Raw genomic sequence first — 24,507 nt, forward strand, 5'->3', positions numbered from 1 at the left:
TCAGATTCATCTGGGCCCACCTTCCAAGTCTGTCAAGGTCCCTCTGAATGCATCCCTTCCTTCCACTGTGTCAGCCACACCACTCAGCTTGGTGTCAGCAGCAAACTTGCTGATCCCTTAGTGCAAGGCTTCACGTTTTTCAGCACTGAGCTGCATGAGAATCCTGAAGGCCAATTTCTCCAGCCTGCCACAGCCCCCCAAGGGCAGCACAACCATCTGCTGTAAAACCACTCCTTCCTGTTTTGTATCCTCTGCAAACTTACAGAGATTGCAGCCCAGCCCTTTATTCAGGTAATCAATGTAGAAGCCAAACAGCAGTCATCCCTGAACCGACTCCTGGGTAAACCACTGCAGTCAGTGACCTCAGCTGCTCTTCCAGTCACTGACATCTGTTTGTTTCCAGCAGCTGACTTATCAGTCTGTGTAACCGTCTTACGAATAGCAGAAATACAAGTTAACTGAGATTGAGACTAATAAATCAAATAAATGAGTTTCTGAACCTCCAAGAAGCACGAGCACGAAATTGTTCATCCTGTCATTGTTTTCTGGTCAGACAAGATGATTTTCTGTTCAGTCAATTCTTAACCAAGTACGTGCATTGTATTAAAAGGCTGCTAGAGGTGACCTGGGCATGGCACACACTGAGACAAAGCCAAATGTCACAAGCAGTCGTTTAGTGATGATCTGGTCTACGCTTAGATCAGCTTGTCAGCATGGATGTTATGGATCAGTGTCTGCCAGAGTAGTGGGTAGGAGGGACAGAGGTGCATTACAGGCATTCATATTAACAGCTGCTAGAGAAAGGAAGGAAGGAAGGAAGGGGGGGAGGGTGAGAAAGGAAGGAAGGGGGAGGAAGGAAGGGAGGAAGGGAGGAAGGGAAGGAAGGAGTGTTGGAAATATCAAAATAATTTATCAGGGCGATATCTCTGATAAAGCAGATTTTATTCACAATTGCAATGTTGGGCCTCCTGCAAGCAGGAGAGCTTGCAGAAAACAGTGTTACATCTTTTATGCCCTATTACTCGACGCTTCTCTCTTTCTCCCCTGGTTCCTCATTGGCTGAGTACTGCAGGTTCACAACCTTCCTGACGCTCAATTGAACACACAGATACTGGCTAACCATAATTTTTTGCTAGCTAAGCATATATCACTAATTAGTTCAGTTCTCACACTCGCTCACTCAACACTCGGTCGTTGTTTCTGGACATCTGCTTGGCCTTGCATAGAGGTAAGCTTGGAAGGAGGACAGGGGGGAGCATCTTGAAGCCTGCCTGTTGCATCCCAGCCTACCCACAGAGTGAGGCAAGCCAGCCTTATGTAGAGGCCCTGGCTGCTTTGATGTTTGTTAAGTCTGTTCTTTTGCTGAGGGTCTCTTATCCAAACAGAACAGCCCTAAATGCTTTCTGGTCCATAATACTATACCTATACTATTTGGAACATTTAAAAACTGTTGCAGTTTTGCAAGCAAGAATTAATCACACAATTCAGCAACTGCACCCCATGTTACCAACACGTGGTGTTTCTACTTTTTCACGTCAGCTATTCCCGAGGACAAGTCACAAAGCACAAGCACGTTGTGCTCTTCTTCTTCAGATCAATTCCCCCTTTCTAATACCTAATGCAGAAACAACAACAAGGAAGGAGGGAAGGAAGGGGGGAAGAAAAAGAAGAAAGGGGGAGAAGAGGAAGGAAAGGAGGGAAGGGGGGAAGAAAGAAAAAGAATAAAGCGAAGCACTGAACACCGCGCGCTTTGATGACGTCACAGCGCTCCCGCTGATCCCGGCGCAAAGCGCACCGCCCTCAGCACGGCCGTGTCGCCCTGTGCGCATGCGCGGCGCGTCCGTTTCCACGGCGACGGAGAGGCGCCGCAATGAGCGAAGCGGAGCTGGACGCGGCCGTGGCGGGGAAGTACGAAATGAAGAGGCGGCTGGGAAAGGGGGTGAGCGGATGGGGGGGCGGGGAGCCGCTTCGGGTCTTTGCCTCCGGTCGTGGTTCCGTCCGTGCTGCTTAAACTGAGCGGAAGGGGGAAAATCAGAGGTAACAGCTCGATAACTGCTGCTACTGTGGGCCTGTGGCTGCTATGGGTCCCCACGGCACCCTATGGGTCCCTATGGCACTGCTATGGGTCCCTACGGCACCCTATGGATCCCTATGGCACTGCTATGGGTCCCTATGGCACTGCTATGGGTCCCTACGGCACCCTATGGATCCCTCTGGCACTGCTATGGGTCCCTATGGCACTGCTATGGGTCCCTATGGCACTGCTATGGGTCCCTACGGCACCCTATGGATCCCTATGGCACTGCTATGGGTCCCTATGGCACTGCTATGGGTCCCTACGGCACCCTATGGATCCCTATGGCACTGCTATGGGTCCCTATGGCACTGCTATGGGTCCCTACGGCACCCTATGGATCCCTATGGCACTGCTATGGGTCCCTATGGTACTGCTATGGGTCCCTACAGCACCCTATGGATCCCTCTGGCACTGCTGTGGGTCCCTATGGCACCCTGTGGATCCCTGTGGCACATGTGGATCCCTATGGGTCCTTATGGCACTGCTGTGTGTCCTTATGGCACCCTATGGATCCCTGTGGGTCCTTATGGCACTGCTATGGATCCCTGTGCACCCTGTGGATCCCTGTGGCACCCTAAGGATCCCTGAGGCACCCTGTGGATCCTTATGGCACTGCTATGGATCCCTGTGGAACCCTGTGCGTCCTTATGGCACTGCTATAGGTCCCTATGGCACACAGTGGATCCCTATGGCATCCTATGGATCCTTATGGCACTTTATGACCCCTATGGCACCCTTTGGGTTCCGTGGGCAGCCTGCTCTGCTGTTTGGTGACCCTGCACATAGCAGGGGGTTGGAACCAAATGAGCATCGTGGGCTTTTTCAACCTGGGCCATTCTGTGACACTATGGAGCTGGGAATTTAACCTGAATTTTGGCTGTTCTGGATGGCTCTTAATTAATGTGATCCTTGCAGATGCTCATTACTTGGTCTGCCGTGTGGGACAGATCCAACTTTCTTATTTCTGGTCACAGATTTGAATCTTTCCGCATTCTAAGGAGTGCTTTATGGCTGCACAGCGGTGTCATTGCTTTCGTGTTAATGTTTAAATGTCTGCACAAAGTAAAACAGTTCCTGTGTTTGCTGAGTGGTTTTCATGCTTAGAGAAGAGGTAATGGCATTCAGGGGCACTTCCCAAGAATGTTTATGAACCAGGAACATAGAAGCAAAGAACCATAGAGAGGCCTGGGTTGGAAAGGATCGCAATGATCACTGAGTTCCAACCCCCTGCTGTGTGCAGGTCACCAACCACCAGACCAGGCTGCCCAGAGAACCCATAGGGTGCCATAAGAACCCATAATGTGCCACGGGGATCCCTAGGGTGCCATAAGGATCCAGAAGGTGCCATAGGATCCATAGGGTGCCATAGGGATCCATAGTGTGCCATAGGGACCCACAGGTTGCCATAAGAACCCATAGGGTGTCATAGAGATCCACAGAGTGCCATAGGGACCCATAAAGAGCCATAATCACAGAACCCCAGCACGGCCCGGGTCGCAAAGGCCCACAGCGCTCATCAGTTCCAACCCCTGCTGTGTGCAGGTCGCCAACCAGCAGCCCAGGCTGCCCAGAGCCACATCCAGCCTGGCCTCGGATGCCTGCAGGGATGGGATGAGCATCCACAGCCTCCTTGGGCAACCTGTGCCACTGCCTCACCACCCTCTGCATGAAAAACTGCCTCCTCACATCCAACCCAAACCTCCCCTGGCTCACTTTAAAGCCATTCCCCTTGTCCTGTCAAACATGGGTTCAGGTCCTTTGGTCAGAGTCAGTATGGATGTTCTCAGTCCTCCAATGAACAAAGCATGGATTATTGGACTAATTCCTCTTTCTTGTAGGTAGTTGTTGAGTTTCTCTACTGAATTCCCACGCTGAAGGTCTGAATTCAGCTGGGATGCTGCAGTGTTCCACTCACCTGTCCTTTCCCCCTCCAGGCTTACGGCATTGTGTGGAAAGCAATTAATCGCAGGACAGGAGAAATTGTTGCAGTTAAAAAGATTTTTGATGCTTTCAGGAACAGAACAGATGCTCAGGTAAGAGACCATTTATAACATCCTGAGGGCTACGGTGGGAATTCAGAGATATTTTTCTTATTGGTGTCAGTATAAGTTGCTTGTCACCTGGCAATTTGTGCAGTCTGCAGCTCCATTAGGATAAGAAGAAGCAATAAATGATGGGCTTTGTGTTTTGTAACATCTGCAGACTATTGTTTAAAGTCACTGAGGATAAAATGTGTTCATAAAGGCATAGAGTCACAGAAGTGCCCAGTTGGAAAAGACCTGAAAGATCACCGAGCCCAAGCACAGCCCAGCCATCCCAGCCCAACTCTAACAGCCCTCTGCTAAATCACGGCCCTGAGCACCACCTCCAGACGGTTGTTCAACACCTCCAGGGATGCTGACCCAACCGCCTCCCTGGGCAGCCCATGGCAGTGCTTCACAGCCCTTTCTGCACACAAGTTCCTCCTGACATCCAACCTAAACCTACCTGGATGGAGGATATGATGTCCTATGGTATCTGAATCTGGAGCACACCTATACTTACCTAACGGAGCAGCTGGTTCTTTTCCCAAGCCTGTCTACTACATGAAGTTTTCCTCTACCTTAGAAATGGGTTTAACTTTCCCATAGGAAGTCCATGCTCTCCTCTGTCATTCTGCTAATGTGATAATGGTTTTTTGTTTCTTTCTAGAGAACATTTCGTGAGATTATGTTCCTACGGGTAAGGTCCATTTCCCAATGCTCTTTGGCTTTCAGTTCTCTCTGATGTTCACATATTTTCTTCTCGTTCTTTTTCAAAATGCAGTGTTCAGTACTGACATGACCTTTCACTTTTTTTGTTTTTTCGCTGCCTTGCAAAGCAGTCATTAGAAAACACAGTGACCCAAATGCAGTGAAGAGACAGTCTGATTCATCTGCCCAGAGCCACTTCCAGCCTGGCCAGGAATGCCTGCAGGGATGTGGCATCCACAGCCTCCTCGGGCAGCCCGTTCCAGTGCTGTGACTGAATTTTACTCACACATAACACAGCAGCATTTGCAGTATCAATACCTTAAACAGAGCTTTAGAATAATGGACTGGTTCCAGACTGTGGAGAAGGATTAAATACATTTGATATTTCAGTAGAAGCTTAATGAAGGAAGCTGTGCATTACTGTTTGTTCTAGAGAATAATACAGAAGGAAATAATTACCCTCCTCTTGTGTGATTCACAAGTAAGGCACTCGACTTTGACTGCTGGGTCTCTCTTCCCTCTGCAGGAATTTGGAGAGCATCCAAATATCATCAAGCTGCTTGATGTTATCCGAGCTGAGAACAACAAGGACATCTACCTCATTTTTGAGTCTATGGGTGACTGAGCGCCGTGTTGGCTCTTTAAACATACCCTGTCTTGCGAGTTATCTTTCTTCCTTCCCTGTTGTGATTAGATGGGAACAGCAGTGAAACTTTGGAGGGAGTAATAATGATGAGAGAAGTGTTGGGTTGGAATGAAGGAAGGCAGTGAGCATCAAATCAGAAGACTTACAGAGATAGAAGAGATGGCAGAGTTGCATATAGAAGAGACTGTATATAATTCTACTGTAAGAAAATTGTGTAATAATGGAACAATTACTGTAGCATAATCTGCAAGCAATAGATAATGTAGTGACAATAGAGACTGCAGGCTCGGACTCAGGCTGATTCCAGTCACTGGTGGGTGACAGGTTCCATTTTAGTGGCTGTTATCTCTAATATTTTTGTAAGTGACTAGGATGTGGGACTGGAAGGTATAGAATCATAGATTATAGAATGGCTTGGGTTGAAAAGGACCACAATGGTCATTTAGTTTCAACCCTCCTGCTGTGGGCAGGGTTGCCAAGCACCAGACCAGGCTGCCCAGAGAACCCATAGGGTGCCATGGGGATCCATAGGGTGCCACAAGAACCCGTAGGGTGCCATAATGATCACAGAATCCCAGCATGGCCCGGGTCGCAAAGGAGCACAGCGCTCATCAGTTCCAACCCCTGCTGTGTGCAGGTCGCCAACCAGCAGCCCAGGCTGCCCAGAGCCACATCCAGCCTGGCCTCGGATGCCTGCAGGGATGGGATGAGCATCCACAGCCTCCTTGGGCAACCTGTGCCACTGCCTCACCACCCTCTGCATGAAAAACTGCCTCCTCACATCCAACCCAAACCTCCCCTGGCTCACTTTAAAGCCATTCCCCTTGTCCTGTCACCACCCACCCTCACAAACAGCCGTTCCCCTCCTGTTTATCCGCTCCCTCCAAGCACTGAAGGCCGCAATCAGGTCTCCCTCATGGTGACCCACAGCTTCTTTAGGAGGGGAAGCACTGATCTGACTCCATTGGGACCCGAAGGAGCAGCATGGTGGGGGAGGGTCAAGTGGGTAAAGGTTCTTTAGTGGGAGTGTCTGGCACTGGAACAGCCCCCCAGCGGCAGGGTTCCTGGCAGCGAGCCTATGGGTGTTACAGAAGTGTTTGAGCAGAGCCCTCAGACAGACTGTGATTTTTGGGTGGTGTGGAGCCAGGAGTTGCCCTTGATGATCCTTACGGGTCCCTTCCACAGTCTGTGATTCTGTGATTCTATCGCCATGCGATCAGTGATTAAAGTGTTAACCTCCACTCAGAGCTCACTGCAAAGGTTGCAGTCTGTAAAGTGGTCCATCCTGACCTGGTTTGGAGCAACTTACATTTGCAGCTCGGTAATCTTTTCCTGCTGTGCATTACAGAGACAGATTTGCATGCTGTGATTAAGAAGGGGAATGTACTGAAAGACATCCACAAGTCTTACATTCTCTATCAACTCCTGAAAGCCACTAAGTTCATCCATTCAGGAAATGTTATTCACAGGGATCAGAAGGTACGTTTCAGTTCCTACTCCTTATCTTTCACTCAGGCTTTCTGTTAAACACTAACTGGAAATGTATGAAAAGAACACGGCTGGTAGAAGAACATAGATTGTGACCTTCTGCCACTCAGAGTGTGAAGAGCTTATTCATTTTCCTTTCTTCAATTCAGCCTTCGAATATCTTGCTGGATGCAGACTGCTTTGTGAAGCTCTGTGATTTTGGGCTGGCCCGGTCTTTGTGTCAGGTGGACGAAGAACAAAGCAGCCCTGCCTTAACAGAGTACGTGGCCACGCGCTGGTACCGAGCCCCTGAGATCCTGCTCTCCTCCCGGAGGTAACGGCGTGCTGTGAGCAAAGGGCGGCACTACGCAACTCCTTCGCTGCCGGGGAAAGTTTTTGATTGAGAAGTCTTAAATCTTTTCATTTTGGATGTCTCTGGGTGCACTGGGACGTCAGCGGTCCATTTTCTCAACACGCATTTACACTCCCCTCGTTACATGTACGTTTCCTTCCTGGCTTCTTAGATGGACCACTTTCCTACAATATCAGCTCATCTGTTTATCATCTTTTCTCCCTCCAGACCTACTTTTTCTCTCCTTAAATCTGATTCATTGCAAAATTTTGTAGAGTACCTCTGTCCCCTTATTCAGAATTTGGCTTTAAGGACTCAGGGAGGCAGTTTTTTTCCTCAATTTGCTACTTTTCACAGAATCACAGAAAGGCCCGGGTTGGAAGGGACCCCAAGGATCACGAAGCTCCAACCCCCCACAGGCAGGGCCACCAACCTCCCATCTCACAGCAGCCCAGGCTGCCCAGGGCCCCATCCTTGCTGGCCTTGAACACCTCCAGGGATGGACGGGGATCCACAGCCTCTCTGGCAGCTGTTCCAGCACCTCCCCGCTCTCACACCAAACAACTTCCCCTGACATCCAACTGAAATCTGCCCTCCCTCACCTTCCAACCATTCCCTGTCCTGCTGTTTCTCCCCTTTCCAAGAGCTGATCCCCTCCTGTCTGCAGGCTCCCTTGAGGTCCCGCAGGCTGCACTGAGGTCACCCCGCAGCTTCTCTCCTCCAGGCTGAACAGCCCAGCTCCCTCAGCCTGTCTCAGTAGGGAGGTGCTGCAGCCCCTGCTCATCTTTTCAAGTACGTTGCTTTTCTTTGCTGATGGAGCTGAAAGCTTTGGCTTATTTTTCTTTTGCCTAAGGAAGATTTCCAGTACTAGATGATGCTTCCCAATGGAAAATACATGTGGGGTTTATACTCCGAATCTGAAATCTGGATGTTTTGCAGACTGTCGTTTTGATCTGTTGGAGTGAGTCCAGAGGAGGCCATAAGGATGCTCAGAGGCTGCAGCACCTCTCCTATGAAGACAGGCTGAGAGCTGGGAAGTGAAAAGACTCCAGGGAGACTTTATACCTTCTTAGTATTTAAAGGAGGGCTATAGGAAAACTGGGAAGGAACTTTTTAGAAGGGCACGTAGTGATAGGAGAAGGGGTAGTGAAAGGAGGTAGAGTTCAGTAGGATGTAAAAGTGGGTAGGCACTGTAGGCACTGGATCGGTTTGCCCAGAAAAGGTGAGGAAGTCCCGTCCCTGGAGCTGCTCAAGGCACTGGATGAGGCTCTGAGCAGTCTGGTCTAATGGGAAGTCCCTGCACATTGCAGGGGGGTGGAACTGGTTCCTCTTTAAGGTCTGTTCCAATGCAAACCTGTCTGTGATTTATCCACTGTTTGCCACTGATTGTGTTTAAATAATGGTAACTATTTTCTAGCTGCATTATGCCCTGAAAAATCATATTACACCTATCGGTTGTTTCTAAGCAGCAGCTTTGTATCTTCACTGTTGGTAATGTGGCAAGTAGATATTGCCTTGTTCTGAAACCCACCTGTAATATATTTCCTCCTCTGGTTTTATGTGGAATAACAGAACTTAATTTTATTGCAAAATAAGACAAAATAGATTATATGAATGCCAGGTACTAAAAAAATAGTCCAAACTCTGTTCTGTTCTTCTTTGTAGCTACACTAAAGGGGTAGACATGTGGAGCATTGGCTGCATTCTGGGCGAGCTGCTTCTTGGAAAACCTCTTTTTCCTGGAACATCAACCATCAATCAAATAGAGCAGATCTTGAGGGTCATTCCTGCCCCATCCTCAGAAGGTAAGACTTCTTCCTATGAGGAGGTTACTTAAAGAAGAGATGAAAAGAGTGAAAGAAAGCAGCCCATCTGGATCAGAAAGAAGATATCCATTAGATCTTCTCACATCTTCCCAAGGAAGGAAAACTTAATTGAGAAATGCTAATTTTATAATAAAACAGACCTGTACTTGACTAGATGAGAAGGAAGAACAAAACCTTCAAAACATTTTTCACTTTTATAAGATGGTGAAGGTTTAAAACAGAGTATCATACCTCAGATGGACTTGTGTACTCGTAGTAAATTGTAATTTTGGTCTGGAAATCTAAATAATAGAATTAATCCCAGCATGGCCTGGGTCGCAAAGGCCCACAGCGCTCATCAGTTCCAAGCCCTGCTGTGTGCAGGTCGCCAACCAGCAGCCCAGGCTGCCCAGAGCCACATCCAGCCTGGCCTCGGATGCCTGCAGGGATGGGATGAGCATCCACAGCCTCCTTGGGCAACCTGTGCCACTGCCTCACCACCCTCTGCATGAAAAACTGCCTCCTCACATCCAACCCAAACCTCCCCTGGCTCACTTTAAAGCCATTCCCCTTGTCCTGTCACCACCCACCCTCACAAACAGCCGTTCCCCTCCTGTTTATCCGCTCCCTCCAAGCACTGAAGGCCGCAATCAGGTCTCCCTGCAGCCTTCTCTTCTCTTCTCTTCTCTTCTCTTCTCTTCTCTCTCTTCTCTTCTCTTCTCTTCTCTTCTCTTCTCTTCTCTTTTCTCTCTTCTCTTCTCTTCTCTTCTCTTCTCTTCTCTTCTCTTCTCTTCTCTTCTCTTCTCTTCTCTTCTCTTCTCTTCTCTTCTCTTCTCTTCTCTTCTCTTCTCTTCTCTTCTCTTCTCTTCTCTTCTCTTCTCTTCTCTTCTCTTCTCCCAGCTGAACCAGCCCAGTTCCCTTAGCCTTTCCTCACTGCAGAGCTGCTCCAGCTCTCTGCTCACGTCCAGCTTCTCATCCAGCAGGACCCCAAGTCCTTCTCCCCAGGGCTGCTCTCATGGGGTTCTTTGCCCAGTCTGTATCAATACCTGGGTTTGCCCCGACCCAGCGCAGCACCCAGCGCTTGGCCTTGCTGAACCTCATTAGGTTTCGCTTCTCCAGCCTGTCCAGGTCCCTCCCTTCAGTGTATGGACTGCAGCACTCAGCTTGGTGTCACCCACAAACTCCCTGAGGCTGCACTCGATGCCATCGTCTGTCACTGATGGAGATGTTGAAGAGCACTGCTCCCAGGACCGACCCCTGAGGGACACAAACTTGTGAGCAGCCTCCACCCCGACACAGAACCATCAATCACAGCCCTTTGGCTGCGTCCAGCCAGCCAATTCCTAATCCATCCAACAGTCCATCCTTCAAATTGGGAAGGATGTAACTTTTCAAACAAGGAAAACTGAACTGTGAGCAGCAGCTTTTCCATGAGATTGTAGGGAACTAAGAAGCAAGATTTTGAAAAAAAAAGACTATTCCATTGCAACTCTTGACTTAAAGGGTCTGACAGGTACGTCCAGAAAACAGCTCACTGTCATCAGTCAAAAAGAACCCAGAAGTGCAGTAGCAAACAGCCAGTATCTCTCATCCTCCGTGCAAAGCAGTGATTTGCAGCAGGTCATTTTGCCTCACACGTCTTGGTGCTTCCAAGTATGGAGTATAAGAGCACATGTTTATGAAACCCATGAGAATGTAAATAGAAACTGAACATTATTAGAAAATGTGTAAGTAAATATTCTGTCCCCACTCCACAAGATTTCCTTCTGATCTCTATTAGAATAATTTTCTATGACATTTATTAGGCTATGACATTTTAATGCCATGTATTTGCTTTCCTGCATAAACTACAAAGCTCTGCTAATCGTTGACTGTACTTTTGTTATTGCAGATATTATGGCTATGCAATCAGACTACAGGGCCTCGATTATTGACGGCATGAGTTCCCGGTAAGCTCTGAGTGTTACATGCGTCTCAGATGTCAACAACTGCTGCTTAGCGTGCACAAAAATTATCCCAGTGTTCACCTTCCAGTGCTGGCACAGGTTGCCCAAGGAGGCTGTGGATGCTCATCCCATCCCTGCAGGCATCCGAGGCCAGGCTGGATGTGGCTCTGGGCAGCCTGGGCTGCTGGTTGGCGACCTGCACACAGCAGGGCTTGGAACTGATGAGCGCTGCGGGCCTTGGCAGCCCAGGCCGTGCTGGGATGATTCTATGTTGATTCTATGATGATGGCACCCCATGGGTTCTTATGGTTCCCTGTGGATCCCTATGGCTCCCTGTGGATCTCTATGGCTCCCTGTGGATCCCTATGACACCCTGTGGATCCTTATGTCACCCTATGGATCTCTATGGCACCCTATGGATCCCTATGGCACCCCATGGGTTCTTATGGCACCCTATGTGTTCTCTGGGCAGCCTGGTCTGCTGGTTGGTGACCCTGCACACAGCAGGGGGTTGGAACTCAATGATCCAGGCTATTCTATGATTGCAAACTGTTGCCATGTGCACTTTCTCCAAATTAGAAATGTTACTATCCTGAGTTGTTTGGGTATCTATGGGGGCTTATTTTATCATGTAGGCCCAGAGCATCAGAGGTGGATGTTGGTGGTATGGCAGTAGAGGCTGAAGGTTCCCACCAATATTCCATTATGTTTTGTTGTCGTGTGACAGATGGCAGTCTGACAAAATGGTGTCTGACATGGAAATGTAGATAGAAGTGGCAAATTGCATAGCTGTGGTGACTGTGTTTAAAGATTATGTTCCGTAGCTGAGAATTTGCTCTCTCAAAGTGTTACTGTGCTCTTTGTAACTGCTGTAGTTCCCATGGAAGTAAATAGGAGTCATTACAACTTGCTTATTACTTACTTAATATTACTCATGTAATATTTCTTATTACATGACCTATGTAATACCATGGGTTCACACATGGAGAACCTGAATCTATTTAGGCTGACAGCTTCACTCCAGCTGTTTCATGACTCACTGTGATTTTTAGGTTTTTTCGTTGTATCCCTCATGGTTCTGTTGAATTCTCCTGTTATTCACACAGACCACAACATAATTCTGCTTAAGTCAATGATTACATACCTAATAGTAAATATTAGGAAATGCAACACTCTGCACGAGCCTAAGGCCATAGCGAGTTACGTCCCAGTTTCTGATTACTTTGTACTCATATCTGCCGTGGTCTGGGCATCCCTCCTCACGAGGGACTTGGCAGTACCGTCCTCCTCGCCATGAGCTGTGTGGATTCTCTGGATGCTCACTGAGAAGCCTGATGTTTAGAGGGCTAGGTGAGGGCTCAGACCGTGATCTCCGTCAGGTCTCCTGCTGCTCATGTGAACAGTGCATGCCTTTTTACGATGGCTTCTTCAGCTGGCCTCCCAGGGCGTCCTTCTGGCTTCCCGAAGGACAAACATCCATCTGGGATGTGCCCAGAGATGCTGGAGTCACCAGGCGTGAGGAGTGTGAGGGAATTTGGGCAAATACCTGGAGTGAATTTCACCTCCAGTCGTGTGGGACTTCACACCCAAGCTAGCACGACTTCCTGCTGAAGCGATGAAAGCCAAAAGTTGCCTCGTCTGTGCCACAGAGAGAACTTGTTGCACTGTGCTGTGCCTCGGGGACGAGAGGATCTCTGGATCTGAGGGCAGATGGATGCTGTGGCCAAAGCAGAGTCCTGACCTTCAGTGTAATCCCCTCTACAACAAGGAAGGGGCAACGAAGGAACAGAGCCCTCAGAGGTCGCTTCCAACTCCCGGGACCCTGAGGACTGTGAAATAGATGATGTGAGCTTATCTAATTGTTTCCTAACTCGTAGGCAGCGGGTAACGTTTGAGGAGATTCTACCATCCTCTACTCCTTTGCCTGCCTTAGATCTTCTGAAGAAGCTTTTAGTGTTTAACCCTGATAAACGACTGACGGCAGAGGAGGCCCTCCAGCATCCGTATGTAAAAAGGTGAGCAGTGCCAATGTGCCCATCCCTGCATTCTGCTCAGATGTTATAAAGCCGCTTTTAGCATGAGCTGCCTTTATGCTAGTTGTAGAAAGAGCAAAAAAGTTAATTCCTAACCCTCTCTAAGCCTGCTTACTCTAGAGGTCACGCTAGATGATCTAGCAATAGTTAATTTAGCATAACACTAATCTGTGGAGCTGGTTTAGTCTTAGTGCCTTACGCCGTGTTGCCACCTTCCTAGGTTTCATTGCCCTGCCAGGGAGCCCTCGCTGGGTCGTGATGTGATCCTTCCTTTAGGTGATGACACTCAGCTGTCCGTGGCAGAATATCGGAACAAGTTGTATGAGGTACTTTTGCCCTGTTTTCTGAAGCCTTAACCCCCAAGTATCTGTCATTCTTGGACTGACTGAATTCTGCCATTTTCTCCTATTTGCCTTCCCTTGGGCTTTTCTGACATTCTTACAGTGACAGTGTGGTGTTTCATATCATTCACACAGAATCACAGAATGGCCTGGGTTGGAAGGGACCCCAAGGATCACGAAGCTCCAACCCCCCACAGGCAGGGCCACCAACCTCCCCATCTCACAGCAGCCCAGGCTGCCCAGGGCCCCATCCTTGCTGGCCTTGAACACCTCCAGGGATGGACGGGGATCCACAGCCTCTCTGGCAGCTGGTCCAGCACCTCCCCGCTCTCACACCAAACAACTTCCCCTGACATCCAACTGAAATCTGCCCTCCCTCACCTTCCAACCATTCCCTGTCCTGCTGTTCTCTCCCCTTTCCAAGAGCTGATCCCCTCCTGTCTGCAGGCTCCCTTGAGGTCCCGCAGGCTGCACTGAGGTCACCCCGCAGCTTCTCTCCTCCATGCTGAACAGCCCAGCTCCCTCAGCCTGTCTCAGTAGGGAGGTGCTGCAGCCCCTGCTCATCTCTGCTCCTCTGGACCCTCTCCAGCAGCTCCCTGTCCTTCTTGTACTGGGGCCCCAGACCCGTTAGAACAAAATGCTCTGGATCCATCAACCTGAGAGATGAGGCGACTGCCGCTGTGCCTCCTCAGGTCCTGCCAGTAGTGTGAGAAATAAATGATTTTTTGGAGACCGGATCTCCTGTGAAGAAGTGTTGATTTGCAATTGCAGTGGTGGACATCCTGCAAACAGGAGCACACACCTGAAACCAAATCACAGCCCTGCATCCCCAGTCCCCCAACACCAACAACTCCTCCCGCTTCCCCCTTGATCAAGTACTCCGGGTTCACAATTTACCCGAGGCTTGCTATTGTATTTACAGCCTGATTCCATCAACCTTTGATTTCTGCCTCATAATTTGTTACCTCTTCTTTACTGTGTCTGCCCCATCCATCTGGGCCGGATGTGGCTCTGGGCAGCCTGGGCTGCTGGTTGGCGACCTCACACAGCAGGGGGTTGGAACTGATGAGTGCTGTGGGCCTTTGCGACCCAGGCCATGCTGGGATTCTGTGATGATTCTGATTATGGCACCCTGTGGATCCCTGTGGCACCCTATGGGTTCTTAGGGCGCCCTATGGGTTCTTAGGGCGCCCTATGGATCCCTGTGGCTCCCTATGTGTTCTCCGGGCAGCCTGGTCAGGCGGTTGGTGACCCTGCGCACAGCAGGGGGTTGGAACTCAGTGATCATCGTGGTCCTTTTCAACTCAGGCCATTTTATGTCTCCACGATTGCCCCCAGTTACTGCACTACGGCACGAGTCCCTGAAAATGCTGCCCAACTCCAGTTGCAGGTACAGATTATGCACACACAGATGGCCTGGATTTCCCACGTCCTTGGTCTGGGGTGCTCTCAGTGCCAGGGCTGGCTGTGGGGACCCACTCACCTCTGTGCTCCCAGACAGGTGGAGCTCAACACTAACGAGAGGGGCTCCATCTTTGCTGCCCCTTATGCCTGCACACCTACACACGGTTGCTGGCATAATGGGCAGGTGAGCCCTCAGAGCCGTGGTCATACATACAGACAAAATTAAGAGCCCCTCTCACAAGAGTTAACAAATACTAATAAGAAGACAGAACAACTAGCATGGATCAGGTGCAGATAAGCTTAAGACCAGCTTTTTACGTGAGACTGGCTGTTTGAACACCTTTAACCACTCATTTTCCACATTTGTTTCTCTGCAAATCGCCTAAACTTCTCTCTTTCCCTGCCTTTGGTTCCTTCCTTAAGCATCCTGTAGTAAGTCCTGTGTGATACCAAACTGCTTTTCCCCTACACCCCATAATGTGGCCAGCTCCTGGGTAGCAGCTGCCTTTAAGGTGATCTGGAGATCTGCTGGTGGCTGATCAGGCTGGGTTTCACACCCGGGTAGTGGGGTCGGTGGGGTTTGTGGGACAGCTCTGGGAGGGGCCCATTCCAGCTGTTTGCTTCTCCTTCCTAAGGGGGGAGAAGCCCCCCCTTAACTTGGGTTCCCGCGGTGCAGCCCTGTGCTCTCCTGTTTGTGCAGACGGAAATCTGGTGGGCTGATGGCCTGGGGGAAGCTTGGCAGAGTGTTATTTGGGGTCCTGTCCTTCCATTCTCTTCTGAGCTCCTTTGTGGATGTGCTCGTGAGCTTTTGTCACGTGCAAAATACAGTTAACTGTTCAGTAGCAGTCAAGAGCCGTTGCACGATGCACCACAAACACAGAACTGACAGGTTTCAGAACTGCAGCATCACAGAATACTCCAAAAGTTGGCAGCTGCCCCCCGGGATCAGTCCCTGATTCCATCTCCTGGCTCCACATCACCCAAACCCCGTGGTTGAGAGCAGTGTCCCAAACTCCTCGAGCTCCAGCACCCAGGCCATGCCCCTGTCCTGGGCAGCCTGTTCCACGTCCACCACCCTTCTCCTAACCCCCAGCATGACCCCCATCCAGCAAAGCTCCATGCCATCCCCTTGGGCCCCGCTGCCTCACGAAAGAGCAGAAATCAGCACCTCTGTTCCCCACTGTGGGGACGCCGACAAGCAGAACCCCACATCCCTTCTGTGGGGCTGCTCTCCAGCCTCTGTCTCCTAGTCTGCACGTGGCAGAACTGTTAACAGAGAAGGAAGAGCAAGTGAAGGATAAATCAGCTCGATAAGCCCCGTACGGATACCTTGTCGTTTCTTTAGGCAATGGGAAGAGTCTCTTAGTATTGAAGAAATAAGGATATCCCACAAGTCCTAGGAGCCGTATCTGGACACACCAATGTGCAGAAATAACAGAACTTGAAAAATCAGAAAATGATGTAATGATCAAGGGAAAAAAAAAGGAAAAAAAAGGTGATGCTGGATCTTGGACTGTGCGGGGAAAAAGGGAAAAGCTGTGTTCTGGTAGCTTTGGTGTACGTGCTAAAATCAAAAGGAAAATAAAAGCTGGACTTTCCCTGTAGGTTTAAAAAAGAGGGAAAAGAGTGGATTAAAAAATAAGAAAAATGAGATGAGAGCTTGAGCTGGAAAGGGAGAAGAGGGCATGGAATGGGGATCGCGCGTTGATGCTGGTTCTAAACTGGCTCAGTAGCTTGGCTGTAGATGGGTACGGAATGGGTGAAATAAGGTGAGGGGGTGAGATCTGTAAAAACGGGAGAGAGAAGGCAGGAAGGGCTGCAGGCAACACAGGAAACTAAAGCTCACATCTGAGCAGTGCTAAGGAAGAGAAAGGACAGAGACAAATGAGATGTGACTGGGGACGGGATGGAAGGGAGTGGGCTGGGCAGCGGTGAGAGGCTGGGGAGGAAAGCCACGGTGAAGAAACTCAAAGAGATAAAAGGGGCAGCAAAGGGGATGTCGTTTCAGGATGAACAATCTATCGTTACGGGGCAGAGCAGGAAGATGGTGAGAAGAGCAGGAGCTGGAAAACGGAGGTAGGAGTTGGAATGTAGTGAAACAGGCACTGGAGAGAGCGGCGGTGGGAAGAGAAGACTGAGAAGGGAGCTTACAGATGGAAAAGCACAACGAGAATGGCTGCTAAAGGCGTCCACCTTCCCAGGGCGAGGAAAAATAAAGTTGGTTTGAAGAAGAAGAAAATTGAGCCTACTTAAAATTTATTTGAGGCCTTTGATAGAGAGAGAAGCTAACAGATTTTGCTATGAGCAAATGACTAAATGGATACTGGACATAGGCAGAAAAGATGTTACAAATGTTAGCAGACCGTTCATAGTCTCGGTTGAAGGGTAAGAAACAAGTTTTAACTGCTTCTCATCATGCGTCAAACTGGGCACGGCTGTGACCAGAGGAGGGCGAGAGCAGATTGCGCCCAGACCCAAAACTTGGAAGGGTTCTGATGCTGGTAAATGGGTCGAGCTGGAAGGGGGGCACTGAGACGAGAGATGAGGGAGAAATTCTTTCCTGTGAGGATGGGGGGCACTGGAACAGGCTGCACAGTGAGGCTGTGGATGTCCTCCCTGAAGCACTCCCTCAAGATGTACTAAAATCGTCTGTTGAGTCAATCCTTTCTCTTAATGCTTCAGCCCATTCCTTCTTTCTGCTAAGAATGTTATGTTTGTCTTCTTTCCCATGCCAAATTAATTTTCAAAGTATAATTATTTCATATCCTGTAAACTAATTTATTTGCACGTTTGTCTCCTACATTTTGTGTTTTATTCCTCTGCTTTGCTTCTTAGCTGTTTTAAGTCTCACCAGCTTCTCTTTTTTCTGTAGATGATCCTCGAAAAGAAAGTAAATAGCCATCCAAAGGAGCAAATGCAGAGAGGAGACACTGAACTGGGTCAGTCTCACCCCAGACCATTCTTTCCATATTCCAGTCCCGCGACTTTAACCACCAGGAAGAGCCCCGGAATGCCATCACCACCTCTGCCAGAACATCCGCACACGGATGCTGGAAGTGCAGCCAGTGTCCTGGCAGAGGTACCCGGCCAGAGCAAAGGCTTCTCAGCATCTTCGTGTCACAGATCACAGATCAGTGTGATACACAACCCCATAACACGCTCTGCTGTTCAGAGGAGGTACTGCCATCACGCAGGTGGGTGCTCTGCTGTGAGGAAAGGCTGAGGGACCTGGGCTGGTTCGGCTGGGAGAAGAGAAGAGAAGAGAAAAGGCTGCAGGGAGACCTGATTGCGGCCTCAGCGCTTGGAGGGAGCGGATAAACAGGAGGGGAACGGCTGTTTGTGAGGGTGGGTGGTGACAGGACAAGGGGAATGGCTTTAAAGTGAGCCAGGGGAGGTTTGGGTTGGATGTGAGGAGGCAGTTTTTCATGCAGAGGGTGGTGAGGCAGTGGCACAGGTTGCCCAAGGAGGCTGTGGATGCTCATCCCATCCCTGCAGGCATCCGAGGCCAGGCTGGATGTGGCTCTGGGCAGCCTGGGCTGCTGGTTGGCGACCTGCACACAGCAGGGGTTGGAACTGATGAGCGCTGTGGGCCTTTGCGACCCAGGCCGTGCTGGGGTTCTGTGATTCTGTGGGTCCCTGTGGCACCCCATACATCCTCAGGGCATCCCTATGGATCCTTATGGCACCCAATGGATCCCAATCGCACCCTATGGATTCTTAGTTCACCCTAAGGATCCTTATGGCACCCAAGGGTGACCTATGGATCCACAGGGTGCCTTAAGGAAACCTGTGCATCCGTAGCACAGTCTGTGGATCCCTGTGGCACCCTGAGGATCCTTATGGCACTGCTATGGGTCCCTGTGGCACCCTATGGATCCCTGTGGCACCCTATGGATCCCTGTGGCACCCTATGGGTTCTCTGGGCAGCCTGCTCTGCTGGGTGGTGACCCTGCGCACAGCAGGGGGTTGGAGCTCAGTGATCATCGTGGTCCTTTTCAACCAGGCCATTCTATGATTCTGTGATTCTATGATTCATTCTGAATGCTTTTGTCCTGTAAGAGGAAGGGAAGTGACCAGGGCTGACTGTCTCTATATTCTGTCCTACCTCAATGCATTCTTTGTCCTCATGATTTTCCTACTTTTTCTCATATTTTTCCTCCAGCAGGTGATGCAAATTCTGGTGCTGTGATCAGGAACCATTCTGCACCACCTCCTCAGCAGGCAAGAACTGCCAGCAATGGGAAGCAGAGGAGACAAATTGCGTGGGCAAATGCAAATACTCAGCTTCCTGCAAGCGCACAGAACCTTTCCTGCGTAAGTAGCAGTCCTGTGCAGAAAAAAGGTAACCGTTCAGTGACCAAATATCATCATTTGTAACTCGGTAAAGAAACTTGGGTGAGAGGCAAGAGGCGTCACTGAGAGTTATTAATTAATGAGTGCCCATCAGATGGAATTCGACTTCATTGCCTGCACGTAGAGTCAGTCAGATGTACCAGTAGCTGAGTTTAATAAGGCAGCTGGGCTTGCAGAGAATATGTGAGTATCCCTTACTGTAGTGCTGCAGAGCGTGCTAACTGAAATGTGTCTGGAAATTACCCGTCATAACTCACTTCTAGCGTGCAGTAGATGCAGATGGGAGCTTTCATGTTCTAATCCTCAGTGCTGCAATACCTGCGTTCCCAGTGTTTTGTCTGGCAATGTAGTTTAAAGCCCCGTGTGAAGCAATCACTGAGGACAGAGGTGTGGCGTTAGCCTCACACCTCCAACATGCCTGATGCTGATTGATGGCTTACAAGCACGAACTTTTCCCCGGAACGTTTAAGTCCAGGCATTCATGAGAACTGTGGAGTCACAGAATGGCTGGAGTTGGAAGGACCACTAAGGTCAGCATTTCCAGCCCCCCGGCACAGTGCGTAAATCAGGCAGTCCCTCAGGCTGCCCACGGCCCCCTGCAGCCCAGCCTGGAGCTCCCCAGGGATAGGGAATCCACAGCCCCTGAGCCTCACCAGCTTCTCAGTGAAAGATATGAACAACGTGATTCGAAGGATCTGTGGGCACTTGTGACTCACGCCCTGTCGCTGTAAGTGCCCGGCAGGGAGATCGTGCTGCACGCAGCCTGTGCTTTGTGTTTGTTCCCCGAAAGGCTAACGCTGGCCACTGCCAGAGCAATGGGCTCCTCGGCTCCGTGACTGATGGTGTGTTGGGAAATGACGACTTTTCCATCTTTCTCCTTCAGCCCCAGCAGGAGCTGAAAAGTTCTGACATTCCAACTTGCTCTGCGCTCATTCTTAGCATCCAGCCAGGCTCGAGCAACTCTTGTTCTCAGCCATTTGAGCAGTCTGAGCACCTGCGCTGCACACGATTAACCTTTATTCTGGGGTTGGCATCCATCTGCAGCTTCCAGCTCAGACACACCGCGCCGTTTCACTGCCAGAAACCAGGAGGGTATTTTGGGGGACGCCGGTCTGTTTTGTGCATTTATTGAAAGCATTCACTGCCTTTGGAAGTAGTCACTGTCCAGACAGGCCTTTTTGCTCCAGTGCCATTACTTGACATTCCTATTTTAAAGCCTTTCTCCCTCCTGCCGTTTTCACCGCCCTGTCCTTAATGTTTGCTGGTTAGTTAACATTCACGCTGCCTTCTACTACTCAGGTGATGCAAATTCTGTGTTCCTTATTTGTATTTCAGAAAGCTGTTTACAGATTCCTAACTGCCTCGGCTTTTATTTCTCGCACAGAACCCACGAAATACTCAATTTCACAGCAAAGATGTCCACCCCCTTCCGAAGTGCAGTAAAAAGATGTTCCATATTACTGCCAACGTGGGAGCCGCCGGCGATCCGAAGGCATCCATGGGCAGTTATTCTCAGGCCTACGGAACCATCTGCCAGTCTGCACTGCAGAGTCTTCCGATACCAAACTCCTCCCAGGCACACGAGGAGCCAATATGGAAGAGATCAAACCAGGCCTCGTCAGCCCCCTGACGGAGCCGGGAACAGCAGCCGGGAGCTCAGCAAGAAAGGCACGTGAGGTTGTCCCAGCTGAGCAGGAGGTCACTGCTAGGAACATCGTTCTGCTTTCCCGGGGACAAACAGCAGGGAAATGAATCCTTTCGCCTTCCGACCTTCCCAGCTGTTTGCTCCCACACCACGAGAGTTCTGTCCGTATTCCTTATTTTCACCGCTGCAGAAATCGCAGAGGGCTGCAGTGCTCCCGCACTCGGCTGTCCTCAGGCTATTCGCATCCTTGCTCAGAGGCTCTGCCTCAACCCAGGCCTTTTTCGAGCAGAACAATTAACTGCCTGCTTCCTGAAGGCTGAACTCCTCATCTTCATCTTGAAGCCCTTCGTTTTATGTCACACTAATTGATATATGACTCTCTCAGGGCCAGCGAATGAGCCTGAATAAGCAAAACCAGCGATGATTACTTTCAGCGCCATCGAGTAGAAAAGCCTCTGAAGTACGGTGGGCTCTGCCAGGTACTCAGTGCTCCACTACCCTGGATTCTCAGCATAAGCTCCGCAACAACAAACCTTCCGTGTTGCACTACAGAAGAAGCGCGTGGTTTAGCGGCTGTTTGCAGTCTGTTGAAGGGGAACACAGAGGATGTCTGTTCAGTAAGGTGATGGCAGCTTTCCTTTCAGAAAGCAGGAGATGCCGTCGCTGCAGCATCGCGAAGCTGCCACCGGGCAGCAGTGGGACAGCAGTGTCACATCCCGTAGTTTTCACTGTCCTTTACACACACTGCATTTTGAAACTGGTCAAATGCTGGTTCTTTATACATTCTTCTTATTTAATTTCTATAGGTCTCCCTCCCTGAAATTGTGCTTCGCTTGTGAGAAGGCAGGGTTGTTAGCTTTGGAACTATGGTTAAAGGGGGGATTCAGGCAACAAACTGCAAAATGTGAGTAGTGCTGCCATTGACAGCTTGTCCATTTTGTGTTTTAGTACCCAGACACCAAGGTCTGTGGTTAAAATAAAAAGAAAATACACATTTACTTTTAGTATCCAGTCTGGTCACCTGAGTCTGGTAGGGAGTTGGAAATGCAGCTATATAAAATCCCATTCATAAAATAGGGAATTCCTGCTATCTCTGAACAGGTGATACAGCAAAGGGCAGGGAGAGGTCTGTGCAGGGAGGGTCCTACACAGCGTGCTGACTCTTGTAGCCCAGGCTGCCAGCTCTCATTCGCTGCAGCAGGAGCCTGGTGCTTATGTCAGGGCTGTGAGTCCACTGCAAGGGCAGCACCAGCATCTCAGTCTCTTCCAGCCTCGGCGGTTCTGTGATTCTATGATCCAATGCTCACTGTGAACAAGTCTCAGGCTGAGAGGTGATGGACTGTAGCACCACCTTTGTAACAGTCTTAGGATGGCTTTTGTCATCACCAGCTGAATTATTCAGCTCTATGGAGAAAGACTGAGGGGTCCTGATGGATGAAAGCAGGACGTAGAATGGCCTGGGTTGAAAAGGACCACGATGCTCATCTGATTCCAACCGCCTGTGTGCAGGGTCACCAACCAGCAGAGCAGGCTGCCCAGAGAACCCAAAGGGTGCCATAGGGATCCATAGGGTGCCAAAGGAACCATAGGGTGCCATAAGGATCCATACGGTGCCATAGGAACCCATAGGGTGCCATAAGGACCCATAGGGTGCCATAGGGATCCATACGGTGCCATAGGGATCCATAGGGTGCCATAGGAACCCATAGGGTGCCATAAGGACCCATAGGATGCCATAGGGATCCATAGGGTGCCAGGGGGATCCATAGGGTGCCATAGGAACCCATAGGGTGCCATAAGGACCCATAGGGTGCCATAGGGATCCATAGGGTGCCATAAGGATCCATACGGTGCCATAGGGATCCATAGGGTGCCAGGGGGATCCATAGGGTGCCATAGGAACCCATAGGGTGCCATAAGGACCCATAGGGTGCCATAGGAACCATAGGGTGCCATAAGGATCCATACGGTGCCATAGGGATCCATAGGGTGCCATAGGAACCCATAGGGTGCCATAAGGACCCATACGGTGCCATAGGGATCCATACGGTGCCATAGGGATCCATAGGGTGCCATAGGAACCCATAGGGTGCCATAAGGACCCATACGGTGCCATAGGGATCCATACGGTGCCATAGGGATCCATAGGGTGCCATAGGAACCCATAGGGTGCCATAAGGACCCATAGGGTGCCATAGGGATCCATAGGGTGCCATAAGGATCCATACGGTGCCATAGGGATCCATAGGGTGCCATAGGAACCCATAGGGTGCCATAAGGATCCATAGGGTGCCATAGGGATCCATAGGGTACCATAGGGATCCATAGGGTGCCATAGGAACCCATAGGGTGCCATAAGGACCCATAGGGTGCCATAGGAACCCATAGGGTGCCATAAGGACCCATAGGGTGCCATAGGGATCCATAGGGTGCCATAAGGATCCATACGGTGCCATAGGGATCCATAGGGTGCCATAAGGATCCATAGGGTGCCATAGGGATCCATAGGGTACCATAGGGATCCATAGGGTGCCATAGGAACCCATAGGGTGCCATAAGGGCCCATAGGGTGCCATTAGGATCCATACGGTGCCATAGGGATCCATAGGGTGCCATAGAAACCCATAGGGTGCCATAAGGATCCATAGGGTGCCATAGGGATCCATAGGGTACCATAGGGATCCATAGGGTGCCACAGGGATCCACAGAATCACAGAATCCTAGAATGGCCTGGGTTGAAAAGGACCACAGTGCACCCAGGCCCTGGCAGCTGGTTGAAGTGACTGATCTGTGAGGTTCCTTCCAACCGAAGCCCTTCCATGGCTATGACTCAGTCAGCAATATTTGCACGGACCACAAGGGATGAGCCATTCCAGCTCTGGTCAGGAACACATCTGTACACAGAACACACCGTGCTGAGCAGGATCAAATCCCGCCGACCCAAACACTACAGCAGGGTTCCACAATGTTTGCCCTGCAGAAATAACCACATTCCCAGCGTCTCGATAGAGCGATACTGGAGCAGGTTTGTGAAAGGCTGGGGAAGTAAGGAACTGTTTGTATCGCCCAAGCAGGGCCGGTGTGTATCGCACATACCGTACGTGCACACGTGCAAATAAGCAGGACATCAAATACAGAGCGTGGCTGAGCTCGACCCGTGCCGTCTGACGGCGGTGTCTTCTTCACTGCGCTCGTTTTGGGGCTTCTCAGCCAGTGGATCTGATTCAGTACTGAAACGTGTGTGTACAGCACTGATTCATCAATTTGCACCTATCTGACTGATTACAGCTTGTTTCTGAAATAGAATACATTTGTATAACATGGAATATTAAGAAGAATGCTACTTCAGCCTTTTTTTTTCCCAATTTTGACTGGTCCTTCCCTACTTTTCCTCTCAAATCTACTTCCAGGTTGAGTTTCTTATATTAAAGTGATAAGCTCCCTTGATTCTTAGAGTTTTGTTTTTTTTTTTACCGCCATCCATAGTAAAATGGAGATTGGGTAATTTTCTTTCATATCTTCATTTCCTAAGTTTTGCAATAAGCAGAAAATAGCCTTATTACAGCTGTGCAAACTCTGCGGAGCCCGCTGCCGTGGGAGGCGGTGCCCAACGAGAAACACTGCAGCCTCACAGTTACCTCCGGATCGAAGCAGCTCCATCCATCAGCCGCGTGCCTCAGGAGGCTTGCTGAGCTTGCAGCTCAGA

General features: G+C 49.9%; 1 protein-coding gene across 5 annotated transcripts; it reads left to right on the forward strand.

Moving 5' to 3' along the window:
* The first annotated feature begins 1,779 nt into the window (after nt 1-1,779).
* MAPK15 (mitogen-activated protein kinase 15) lies at nt 1,780-24,248 on the forward strand. 5 transcript variants are annotated; one of them, XM_085214667.1, is made up of 13 exons: nt 1,780-1,939; nt 4,012-4,110; nt 4,769-4,798; nt 5,336-5,426; nt 6,804-6,934; nt 7,093-7,256; nt 8,940-9,079; nt 10,971-11,028; nt 12,903-13,040; nt 13,279-13,384; nt 17,676-17,997; nt 18,966-19,117; nt 20,541-24,248. In XM_085214667.1, exons 1-13 carry the CDS (start codon nt 1,871-1,873, stop codon nt 20,784-20,786), a joined length of 1,746 nt encoding a protein of 581 aa, XP_085070793.1. In that variant the 5' UTR covers nt 1,780-1,870; the 3' UTR covers nt 20,787-24,248. The 5 variants fall into 5 exon arrangements, with proteins under 5 accessions (XP_085070793.1, XP_085070794.1, XP_085070795.1 ...); XM_085214666.1 differs by having other exon boundaries at nt 1,787-1,908; XM_031552942.2 differs by having other exon boundaries at nt 1,788-1,908; nt 18,969-19,117.
* The last annotated feature ends 259 nt before the right edge of the window (nt 24,249-24,507 follow it).

This window comes from Meleagris gallopavo, chromosome 32, assembly GCF_905368555.1.
Source record: "Meleagris gallopavo chromosome 32, MGAL_WU_HG_1.1, whole genome shotgun sequence".
NCBI classification, from domain to species: domain Eukaryota; kingdom Metazoa; phylum Chordata; class Aves; order Galliformes; family Phasianidae; genus Meleagris; species Meleagris gallopavo.

Coding starts and splice junctions, on each gene's coding strand:
- MAPK15 (XM_085214666.1), top strand. CDS start 1,828: ATGCGCGGCGCGTCCGTTTCCACGGCGACGGAGAGGCGCCGCAATGAG. Junction 17,998..18,965: donor GAGGTACTGCCATCACGCAG/GTGGGTGCTCTG, acceptor TTTTTCCTCCAG/CAGGTGATGCAAATTCTGGT. Junction 19,118..20,540: donor GCGCACAGAACCTTTCCTGC/GTAAGTAGCAGT, acceptor TTTCTCGCACAG/AACCCACGAAATACTCAATT.